The 13,115-nt window shown below is 36.1% G+C and overlaps 1 protein-coding gene across 1 annotated transcript in view; it reads left to right on the top strand.

The window, feature by feature from the left end:
• Positions 1-13,115, top strand: part of dpy (fibrillin-like protein dumpy) — a 160,720-nt gene that overhangs the window by 50,701 nt on the left and 96,904 nt on the right. Inside the window, 2 exon segments of the mRNA XM_081978698.1 lie at positions 2,875-3,073; positions 10,048-10,152. Of these exon segments, the coding sequence (XP_081834824.1) occupies positions 2,875-3,073; positions 10,048-10,152 (304 nt within the window).

Genomic DNA, 13,115 nt, shown 5'->3' with positions numbered 1-13,115 from the left:
CTGCAAATTTCGCAAATTTAACATTCCTTCCGTTTGTATAAAGGATACTAAAAACTTTCAAAAACAAACGTTTCCCATTTAATTCACCTTTTTACCATTTTCCAGTAGTAAAAGGTATTTTGTTATTCTACACTTCTTGATTGTCTAAAAATAGTCATTTCTTGGAGTACGTATTTTTCTTCGATAAGCCTCTTTATTGCAAGCATACACAAAATCAAGCCTACATTTTGTTTTTAAATGAAAATCCTCAAAATAATTTTCAAATCAAAATCAGAATAAAGAGTGCAGAAGACGATTTTACAGGGTTTGACCGAATTCAAAGTTGCCTAGAGTTTTTATCCAATAAACGTTTTTTTTTTACGGGATTTTTGAATCAAAACCGTTAATATCCAATATTAAAAATGCAACAGTTAATCCACCCCATAATTTAAACCCTCTCGCAAGTTCTTTTCAGACATTTCAGCCGTTTTAGGGTCAACTTTCGGCACCAATAGTACACCAGGATCAGCAGTATGTACTAGGTGGGGTTGCCAAGTTGCCAGACTTAGGTTTACGTTTTTTTTCGGTAATTATGAATCGTGGTGGACACAGAATGGAAGACAACAGACTTGTAATAATCGCAAAAACAAACAATCCTGTCGGAAAACGAATCCAAGGCAGACTTCCAAAATGGCATGCGAAGAGGCAGAATAGGACAAAACAGGCATTAGCCTACCTATATGGACACCCCATGTTAGAAAGAAAGAACAAGAAGAGTGAATCGTGGTTTGGGTTTATTGATATTTCCAATTAATATTTCTGAAACGTTGTACAAAATTTTACGCGAAGAAAACAATTCTACATTAATATGATGCTATACGACTGTTTTTGGTTAAAGGAAAAAGGATTTTTAAATAGAAACCTGGATTACGATACGAGGATATCAGGGACAATATTAATGGAGCGATTTATCCGTGTGCTAGTTTGTTTCCACTTGGGATTTTGTGGTTGTATAAAATGATCGAAGTGGGCATCAAAATAATTATAGTCTGGTTGCTTCACCGCTACTTTATTAATCACACCTACTAAACTAATGTTTATACATATGACTAGCGCAATTTGCAATAATAATAATTATTGTTGGAAAAATAGTCGACCTTTCAAGGCTCTTACGTAATTTGCAAGGAAAAAAACCCGGTGAAAAATGGTTTTTGGCACTTAAAGCGATAATTTTTTAAACGCCACCATCACGTTTATCCAATTTGTACGATTTGGTACCCTTTTACGGTCAGCGAAACGGATTAAGGCGCCTGCGAAAGTGGGCCGGACGGCTCAAAACCAGATTACATATCGCTGAAATAGGTTTTTTGACCAAACGGGTCCGGGAACCGTTTTATGGGTGTTTTGATGGCAATTTGTTGTGGCAAATCCGTTTCGATTTTTTTTCGGATTTCCTTTTTTACGATCCGAAAATTGCAGTGCAGTTTTTACGATATTCAATCAGAATCCATTAAAGCAAACTGGATCTTCATCTCAGTTATGTTTCGGGTTTGCTTTATTGGTGATTAAATAGCATGAGTAATAAAACGTACAAACTGTTTTTTTAATAGACATTTAATTGGGTTTTAATGGGCAGATTTACTGTTTTATTACAATAATTGAAAACCTTTTCGTTGATTGAAAACAGTTTGATTAATTTGTTTGTTGCGGCAGCATCACAAATTTCCGTTTTTATTACATAATTACATTCAATTACCAACTTTAGGTCATGTTACTGTTTGTGCTTTATGCATTTAGTAAAATGTTGGTTTACAACCTGAAATTTTTGATTAATTTATTTTTTATATTATACGCAATCAACTTTGATACTTTTCTCTCTGACTGTACCAAATTTTGTAATGTTTTTTCAGCTTATTGGATAGGAAGTTTAATGAGGATTTCAAAAATGTGCTTAAATCAGTCATTATCTCAGTCCAAGTGGGTTTTGCAGGCGATTTTATCCCTGGCTGTCCTTTCAAACTGTGTTTCTGGCAGTTCAAAGTTTGATACTGCTTTTCTCACTGACTGTACCAAATTTTGGAATGTTTTTTCAGCTTATTGGATAGGAAGTTTAATGAGGATTTCAAAAATATGCTTAAAACAATCATTTTTTCTCTCTAAGTAGGTTTGACAAGCAATTTTGTCGCTATCAAATCGACTATCAAACTGTCAGGATCAAAAATCAGGATTTAGAAGTTTTCTTGCTGTATTCGCTACAAAACGTGTTTCCGAGATTTATGACAGTTATTTTGACAGTGGTCACAATACTGCCTAGCTAAATTATTCTCCAACCACCAAGTGACATCTCTTTCTAATGTCAAAACTGTCAAAATTTGCCTAGAATTTTAACAGTTTGAATTCTGATACTAAAAATAAACGTAATGTAAGATACACGTCAGTTATTACTAATGTTTTCAACATACTTGTCGTGATTTTTAAATGTCATTTTAATTTCTAAACTGTGTCTAGATAATTCCTGAACATTCCGAAACAACAAGAACAATACCTCATCTATAATGAAAATCATTTATTGAAACATCCTGTATAATTAGATAATCAAAATGTGTGTTTGTTCAGAAGCAACGTAACTGCTTGCATTAGTTTTGTCATTGAAAAGCTGATGCAAATTTGCATCGCTATTTACAATTTGCTAAATACTAAAAAAAACTTGCTTATTTAATTATGTCAATACAAGCAACTAAAACAAACACTTAATACATGGTGCATGATGCTTAATAATTGTGTACATGGCCGATTACGAGGCTGACAAGACATATGAGGCCAACGCATCTTAATTACTGTTTCGTAACTGTGCTATGTGATTTTTCTTTTAAAACTTTTCGTTTTGTTTTGCAGACTGGCCAGTCCTTCGGAGGGATTGGCTTTGGTATCAAACGCGAAGTATTTTTTTTAAACCTTGAGGACGGATACTTTGGCTGTCAAGTGAACGAATCGACGGACGTTCTACAGCTATTCGAACTGTCAAAACTCTGTGATGGAACGCCGAACTGCTACCTAGGTTCCGACGAACTAGCCAAAGAACTGAAATGTACAGGTAAGTGCAAAAAATCAACTCCGCCTAGCTTGTAAGACGAATGTATTATAGTTCGAAATGACTTGCATCTCACTAATCACGAATATCATCTCACTCGAAGAATGGGGAACACTATTATTTAGTCGATATTCTCGTATAGGCGTGCTTTAATAGATTCCGATAGGTGTCAGTTAAGTGGATCGGCCGTATCGATTCTGGCGCGAATTTTTAATCAATCAAAACGTCAAAGCGTCTTAAAGGTGATTGCCGCTTTTTGCCGGTTCACCTAAACGGATTTCCCACATACCCTAAGGTACACCTTAACGAAAGTCTCAGTAGATACGGAAAATAAGAAATTTCATCGTCAGTTCATTACGTATCCGAACCGTGACGCTTCCAGTGGCATTTGACAGCAAGTTAAATTATTATTATTGCTTACTTATTATAACTGTCCTTTGTTTATATATTGATGTTGATTGATGGGATTTCAAGGCATAATTATCATCGGGAAATTTATGTCTTCCAAGTATTAATTACATTGAAAGGGGAGTTGGAGTAAATATTTCAAAATACATACTTTTGTCAGTTTTAAATGAACAGGAAAAAGACAACGCTTCAAGTAGAAGAATGTTGAACTTGGAAGACCAAAAAAAGTTAAGTTCTTTTGTTATTCTTTGTCTTCTTCAAGTTTTCCGAATATTGGCGTTTTTGAGAATCATATTCTTAACTTTTTTAGTCCTGATATCCTCCGCCTTTCGGATCTTCTCTTGCCATAGACTTTTCCCAGAAAAACTTTAGGGCTATTACTTTTCGTAGTATCCAAATTTTCTTCTTTCTGTAGTGTTTATCACTCCGCTTTCTTTGTTTATTCTTCCCAGTACAGACTTATTAGACACCCTGTTCACTCATCAGAGAGAAAACGTAACATTGAAGGATTATTACTTTGATGTTTACGTCCAAATTGTGGCTTTAAAAGATTTGAAGGTTTTTTTTTTGCTTTTTTTATTCTGTATATAATATCGTCATTGCTCATTAATTGTTGTTCCCAAACAAGTGGGTTTCAGAAACTCTTTCTACTGGACTCTCTCTGATAAGGTAACAGTTTTGGATGTCTTGCTTACTTATTTCATCAACTGGGATTCACTTGTGTTCATTTTTAGACCATATTCTTCACTAGCACCGTTTATCCCGTCCACCAACTCTTGCAAGCCAATAAGACTGTCGTGTTTACTACCATTACTACAGTGTCGTCCGCGTATCGAATGTCATTGTTATTGATTTACGTTCTCCGTTTAGCCGGATTCCGTGATCAGTGTTTTCCAAAGCCTCGGTATTTCCAGTTGAAGATCAATGGAATGAGAATACATCTCTGGCAATGACATTACTCTACTCCTCTGTATAGAGCTTTATGGTGCCAATATAAGTTATGATTCTAATATACTTGTCATCAAATCCAGTTTTCATTCATTTCATTTTGTTTTTATTTCTTCAAAAGCTTCCAAACAGCAGTCCTATACTATTCAAGGAGATTTAATAAGTCTGTTCGCAGAAAGAATCATTCAACTATTGGCCGTTAGCCAGAAAATGTCAATGTCACGTGAGCATTCAACCAATAAAAGCCTACATTTTCTGATTATTAGTTGGAAACCAGTTTAAATGTGCCTCTATGAACAGACCTAATGTATTCATCTATATTATTTTCCACACATCTTCTTTGACAACTTTTGTGAACTAATCCAAAGGCTTCATCATGCATAGTAATAGGTTAAACAAGGTTAAAAATAATAACTTTTCCACAGTGGTCACTGTTTTCTTTACAACTTCCATAATAATATTGTGATTAAAATCTGTAAAACTATTCCAGTCTACACTAAATTTTTGACATCATTTTTTCATATCCGTTCTGGTTTCCACAGAAAATCCAGTTTGTATTTCTCATAACTATGCCATAAACATTGAACCGGTGACAAGTCATGCTCAAGTGGTTTTTTCGTGTGATATTCTAATAAAAAATAACGGGATACAAGATGGCGGCTTAATGGTACTTAATTACCGATGGCATGTGCTAAAATACATACGCGAACCATAAAATGTTGAGCGTCGTAAATAAGATATCGGACCCGTTTCTCGGCGAGTACCATGTGGCAGGCAAAAGTGCAAAGCTACAATTAAATAATTACCTGGCAGGACGATTTTTTTTTGCCTCAATGCGGTAATTAAAGTATGAATCATTCGGCCATATTAAAATCAGCTAATTATCCGTGGTTGCCTTTTGATGAGAAAATATTTTATAACTGCCGCCGGGCAGGTTCTCCTTATCGAGTCAGGATGTGAAGAAAATCACTCATTGAGTTTATTTTCTTTGAAATAGTATTCTTTTTAAAATGTCAGTCAGTGAACCCTGCTTCTGGACCGTCAAGAACCATTAATCTGTGGGTAAAACTATCTTCTAACCACATACAATCTGCATAGTATCATGTATGTGACTAGGAATTCGATACTAACGACCACCTCCCATGATTTTTTTGCATTACAAGCTCTTGTATCTTTCTCCATTTTTTTTAACTCATTACTCTTGTTGTTCCGCATTTTTTGCCAATTACACCGTTGGGAGCATTCTCTATGAGCTCGAAAGGGAAACAATTAATTGCTTTATTTAATTAACAGATGCGTTTCTAGATCACGGATCAATTAAGACGGTTATACGCAAGAAAAAACAATCCCAGATCGTACTGAGATGAGAGTAAAAGTTCTTGACATATCAAACACTTCCACAATAAGTTTAATTACCGGCAATAATTTAGAGTGAGTACCATAAGCTGGTTCTGCAGCCATTTATTTCCTTTTTGAAGGCGGCACCCAGTTTCAACGAATCGTACGGTTTTTATTATTATTTGTCCTTTATTGCCACTTAATTCGAAGTGGTGGTACCCTTGAACCCATCGTCTTAAAGTTACCCGAACAATACACTAATTACGTACCCAGATTGGCAATGGGTTACTAGAATTTAGCGGCGCCTATTTTCGCCCACCGTATTAACACTATTGACATTATAAATCTGAGAATTGTTCACAAGAAATCGCCTACGCCGGAGACATTATTGTGCCCAACATGGAAGTAGTACGGCCGTTTTGCACAAGTAAATGCCGATCGGAGACCGCGATTAAATCAGATAAATGGGAATTATGGACGAATTTGACGCCGGATCGTTTTATTCTTGTACGTTGCGTTTAGTGTGTAGGTACGCGTACCTTAAGGCTACGCTTTATTTAAGCAGGCTCGTAAACCTTAATGCAGGGCTACTTGAATTGTGATTTTCCGGTCGATAATCTACTAATATGAAAAAGATTATTGACAAAATGTCTGTTCTTCTGCAAAAATTTTTGAAATTCTGTAGGTCTTCTGCTTTGTTTGAAGTTAGTTAAGGGAAAGGCATACTTTTCAGGATCCCTTCTCGAATGTTGTACAGTTGATGTTGCATTTCAGCGTCTATTAGTTCCTTGATTTTCATCTGCTTCTTACTCCTCATTAGTACTTCTACTAGCAATTCAAATGGTGTGGTGTTTCTGTCACAATCATTACTACACTGAACGTCATCCACATGTTTATACCATTTAGCTGAACCAGCTCTGTGTTCTTGTCTTTTTGTTAATATGAAACCACTACACTTGAGTGTATTTTAAGGTTAAAACCACTTGCAAAGTAGCTTTAACTAGTGGTGTCAGGTTGTTGAAATTGCAATCCTTAGCAGGTTTTTAAAATATTGAAATGAATATTGAAGTGTCTATGTATAGTTAGATCACTTTCTTCAAGTTAGTAAACACGTCTGCGAAAGGTTTTTATTTTATTTAATATTATCTTAGTAGTAGTAGTATCCAAAATGATTTGGAATTAACATAGTGGTCAATACAGGAAATGTAGGTAGACGTAAGTGAAATTTGAAAAGATCTCTTATAGACTTTATTGGAAATTATGGATACCTCGAAAACATTAAGAAATACAGAGTGGGTTAGGCAAAATTGCGAAATTTGACATTTCGACGTTTCGGGTTTTGGTTTTTCCTATGGACGCCATGTTAGTTTTTTACATTTTCGAAAAGAGATTTTTTTCCTGATTACGATGATGTATCATATGATATTATGCAATTTCTTGAAATGCACAAAATTTATGTTTTTTAATTCGAAGACCATTTCAACTTTTTTCTCTTCTAGAATATGACAAGTTTGACGTTTCTGTTTTTGATAACCATCATCCACTTCAACCACATCATTCAAGGAATCTATAAGAAAATTGAGAGTTGATGGTGGTAACCAAAAACCGAAACGTGGGATTTCAAACATGATATTGCTACGTTGTAGAGGAGGACTCTGTATTTTTATTATGATATCTGTTATTTTATTATATTTTGTTGTATGATATACAGTAAATTTCATTAAATTCCCACCTATATAATGAGTGACCATTTAAAATTAAAAACACATCTTCAAGATGGCTTCTGTATTTCAAGCTTAAAGCTACCATTTGCCAGTGAAATTGTTAAGAAGCCGGTAAATGTCTTTATATTGAACTATCCCAAAATGATGATATTTTTTTGCATTCTTTAGATAGGAAAAACAATATTCTCAAAAATCTCGCAAAAGACTCTCCTTAACTTTGACTTTACTTACTATATACTCATGTATGGATACGCTAGCTCATCTTTATTTAAAATGTTCAAAGATTTTACCTAAAACTTTTATTATATTTGGTACATGTAATGAAACGATTCGTAACCAAATTATGAACCCAACATGACCTTAATCAGCATACAAAGATCTGAACGACCATAAAGACGCCCATAAAGCACCTTACTAAGTGACGTGTTCTGGGCATTTTAATCTCCTCTTCCATGGCTCTAGGGTGGCATATAGAAGCACTCTAATGGGCATCACCAGCCAGCTTGTACAATTTAGTTTGTGACCGTAGACCCGGACTTACATTATTTTGGTTTCAACGTGACAACGAAACGCAACGACCATGGTTACTCGACTCGGGCTCTCACAGTACCCGGTTTATCCGATTTTAATATTCCGTGTGTATACCCTTAAGAACAATGGCTTAAGTAGCGAAGGGAGACGTGCTTTCGTAACAAAAAGAAGATTCGCTGGCGGTCGATGCGTGCTAGACGGTTCGAAAATATTCTAAAATTGCTTTCAAAGCGTGGAATGCAATGGTCCGCTTCTTCGATGTGGAAAAAAAAATCAGCCTTAACGTCGGCTTGTGTGGTGAATACTGTGGAGGTTTCAGATGTTAGAGTTGACAGGAACAAAAAAACTTACTACGATGCACTAAAGGCGAAATGCTTCCAGTTAATGGGAGGTTGATGAAAGTTTATGTTGACTGCTTACAAGTGCCTACAAAAATTCTTCTTTTTCAAGTACTATTTTAAACAAGTCGGCCTTGAATTGATCTTAAAGGAATCCATAAAACTATTAACCCATATTTATGGTCTAATATTACAAAATCCTCATAAACAATCATTAAAAACTTTAGCAAAAAATAACAACAGCACGTTCTCGAGAGGGGATCGCATTAAGATAAAACTGTCGATTTTTCTTCATTCCACCTAGTAGCCAGACAAGCCAAGGTATCGATCGTAGATCTATATTACCATTAATTACATATGGCCAAGCAGATTCCTCGTAAAATAAACTAGTTCCAAACACGATCTTATCGGACTCGGGGCTGTTAAGGCGATGCTTAACAAACTAAGCGACCAGTAGCAGCCGCATTATCCAGACGTGTGTATGTGTGCTTAATTCGGCAAAAAATGGATAGAGCTTTGTTTCAAACAGGACAACCGTAATTCACCTTTTAACAAGACCAAGATCTGAAAAATGACCACCAAGTTCCTTTGCATTTCCGCATTCGTGGGCGTATAGAGAAAAACTACGGAGCGATAACGTCTAATTTAATCCGAACAAGCGTGGATTTACTGCTCGATTTGCAGATATGCGGAGTTCGAATTAGCCGAGTTAAATTTATTACATAACGGTCTTCGTCATCTCACTTTTTTTGTGACCCCGATTGGCTACTATTAGATTTATCTAGTCTTTGGAAAACTCGTAAACGCCAAGCAAATTTGTTTGCTGTAAATCTCACAAATCACATTTTAGAGATCTAGTGGAAGTTTGTTAAATAAATGAAAAACAGCTTTGTCACGAAACAATCTTCTAACCGCATCTTTTCTATTTGATCATAGCTTGTTCGGGGGTCGTATAATAGAAATTATGTACACAAAGTCCAAATCATACAAACTCACTTTATATAAGATGATTCAGCATATCCTTCATTCATTACAATCAATTTTGGAATAGGCCTGACAAGGGTTTAAAGGGTGCTTAAAGACGGAAGTCGGTTGTTTGAGGTGTAACTCAAAACATCCTTTGGTTAATTGCCTTTTTTTTGTAAAACTGCTTATTTAACCGTCAATGATCACAGACCTTTTATAACACTACAGTCAAACCTCTTTATAACGTATAGATTTGAGTTTTACTCATTACCATTTTATCAAGCCTCTCGGATTATTCTGGTTTATGCAAATGTTGTTAAACAATTCAAGTAAACAGTGGTTTATATCAAAATGAAAAATTGCGGTCATCGAAAAGTATATTCCTTCGCGTTTAACATGCGAGAAAAATTCCCCGGGGATACAAAAGTTGTCCCTCGACTTTATGCGCATTGTAGCCGTATACCGACGGGAACGTGATTTATATTTGAATATATTTTAATGGCACTTAACAAGGTCTAGGTCTCTCAGCAAGCAGCTACAGTACTCACGAGTACCTTCTAATCGTGAGCGAAGACTTTTACCTTTTATTTTATCGCATTTTACAATTGCACGGTTCCCCGTTTGTCCAGGTCATCCTCCTTGATTGATGACCGTCTACACCATTTGTTAAAAATTATTATCATTTAACCGTTATAGTTAAAGACGTTATTATATTTCTTTGCAGATGATTGTCGAAAAGACGACGGCACGGAATGTCGGAACGGAGCGTGTCTCGACGGTCAGTGTTACTGTAATGACGGTTACGGAGGATGTAGCTGTGAAGTTCCTGGTAAGTACCCCCTAATTAGCTTCTATTAGGTACTACTTATTAGCCTACGAGCGAGAGAATGCGTGAGATTGTTGTTATTTATCATTGCTAGCGCCCGAGCTGCTAACAAGTATAAGATACCATAATTACTTAGAACGGTACTCGCTAAAAGAAGATCACATTTCGAATTCCTAGACTAGTTTTTTGCACCAAACCAGCCAAGAGGTTTTTGCTTTGATATATTGTCGCTAATAATAATTTAACGATAGTCGTAAAATGCTTTAAGCAAGAGAGAGAGAGAAAGAGAAATCATCCAGTTCTGAAAGGGTTCGTGGGCGGAAGGTCTTTAATCCTTTGCAGACGTTATAAAAGATAAGTTATGACGACAGGTTGATATTCTTTAAAAGACCGCGCATATTTCTGTGGTTAAAATCACACTGCAAACCATAGAGTTCTGATTGTATATCTGACAGACGATTTTTTTACACACCATACAGTGGCGTACTTATGTCACAACGATATTTCAATTTCATAGAAATGGAAGGAGTAATAATCAGATAACTATTTTGTGACTTAATGAGGACAGTGGTTCATTTCATTATCAAACAAAAAGGTGGCATAAATGTTTGAAAAGTAGTTGTTAAAATCTTACAAAGTTCAGATGGTAAAAAAATTTCCAATTCAGTAACAAGGTTTATTTTTGGATAAAAATAAAAGAAATAGTCAAAACGACTTAGATCCATTAATCTTGGTGGTATGTGGTAGGTTTCTTGCCAATTATCTATTCCACAAGAAAGTATTGATCGAGAAACTGTCAACTCATACGACACCAATGAAGAGGTCTCCCATCGTACTGAAATATGACTTTTTTTACTATAAATATTATCACTTCTATTATCTATGGACTCAAAAAATGTCATTTGTCTAAATTAGAACAACACCGGAGTCGTTAGTGGTAGGTTTTGAGACAATTGGGGAGAGGTTGGACACAAACGAGCCCAATTAATCAGCGCGGACACATGGTCATAAATCGACTCTATTTGCCTAAGTTAAAACTACACCGGACTCCTTATTGGCAGGTTTTGAGACGATTGGCATCAAATTGAGAGAGCTAGGACACAAAGGAGACCAATTCAGTATTCAATGCAGTCACTTCTTCTTCTTCTAGATGATCTGTTGATTCTGGGCATGCTTCTGTATTATTTTCTGAGATGTGGTTATACCATTCTCCTCTCCTCTGTGTTCCCCATCTTACCAGATCCTGTACGTCGGATTGTGATGTAATGTCAGTGTTTGTTACGTGATCTCTTCTTGTTTTCCCGGCAATTGTTCTTAGTACTAACATTTCGACGACTCGTAGCATCATATTGGTCTTATTGGTATCCTCTCTCGCTTCTATAGCATATGTCATTATTGGCTTGACGCATGTCTTATGTATTTTGCTCTTACTCTCATTTCGCTTTTAGGCTGAATTGTTAATTTGGTTTCTCAGGTCCATTACCGTGTCCTTATTTGCTGGACATATCTCTGCCCAGGTATCTAAATTGCATGACCGGCTCTATGGGTTTATTATCTATTAGCAGCAGCTTGCAGTTCCCTAGCGATGGTCATAGTTTTCGTTTTACCTGTGGATATGTCCATATTGAGTTGCTGACTGATCTGGTAGAACTTAAATAACTGTCTCTGTAGGTCATTCTCTCTTTCTGCAAATATTGCAGCGTCGTCGGCGTAGCATACCATGCTGATAGCCCCATTGTTCATTCTGTATCCCGAGTTTAGGAATGTTGGGGAGAGATTGGACACAAACGAGCCCAATTTAGCATTCATTGCAATCACACTCACGTACATATTCATGGAATCACTCCATTTCAGCATCAATTTTTTAATATCTATTAAATATTAGCTTTAAAGTCTTCCAATTAATGAGATCAGTTTTCCTGGCCTTCTTCACAGAATAGATTTTGGAACACTATACATGTTTCAATTCTGATTTCACACAAATCGTAACGTTTCTGCTAGACTTTAATCAGTAGACTTTACTAAACTATTATTTCTTCTGTAGTTATTTTGTTCATTTGGTGTTAAGTACGCCTCTGTTATGTAATCTATCCTCATTCTTATTGCATCCAACCATCACCGTTGATTAAGACTCGGCCATCTTTTTGCATGTCACCGGCACAATACCGACTAGAAAAAAATAATCTTCAGATCTACGATCAAGAGTACCCGATAATGATACCTATTTGTCAGACTTCAAATACCGTAAAAAAGCCTTTCGAGGCGAGATAATAACGAGCAATAAGGTCCCATCTTTTCGCTTCCACAATATGTTAGTGCCTTTACGATTCCCGGGATGATTACGCTGCCAGCCAATTTAAAATAGATAGCGTATGTATACATGTGTACGCCACCATCATCTCCCAGTATGAGAAAGCCAAAATGAACGTTACGAAAGCCTAATCCCATAACAACTAGTACTTTATCGTTGGCCTTACCAAGGCCATGTACCCTTGTCTATGCGGTTTTACAGCTCGGTACGGCTCTAAAATAGCAATCTGCATACCGATCCGACCGCAACACTGTTTCTTTATGATTGGATACGATGTAGCTGGTTTTCTTTGACATTTTTATACGACTGGCTGTGGTAATGATATGTTTCTGTTGGACTAAAGTCCGAACAGCGGGTGTGCAAACTAAAACGTCCTGCTTTGAGATGGATCTAGGCCTCCTGGTGGTCATTCTTGTCGTTTTTCAGCATATTATTAAAAGCCCAACAATTTCGAGTTGGATCTAAAGATGCGATGATAGTTTATACTATTCTGGTTGCTACAGACGCTCACATAAAGGTATTACAAAATGAAAGTTGGCAAATCGGATGAAACACTCCTGTATCCTTCCTCTACCAATAATTACTACAAAGATTAAGTTGATCTGTGTCAAATACGTACATTAACATTGAACAAATTGTCTGGTGTCAAAATATC

The sequence above is a fragment of the Ips typographus genome, linkage group LG4 (genome assembly GCF_016097725.1).
Source record: "Ips typographus isolate SLU linkage group LG4, UJ_Ityp_2.0, whole genome shotgun sequence".
In the NCBI taxonomy this organism is placed as follows: Eukaryota; Metazoa; Arthropoda; class Insecta; order Coleoptera; family Curculionidae; genus Ips; species Ips typographus.
Note: the sequence above shows the minus strand (reverse complement) of the source record. Positions and strands in the feature narration are given on the sequence as shown.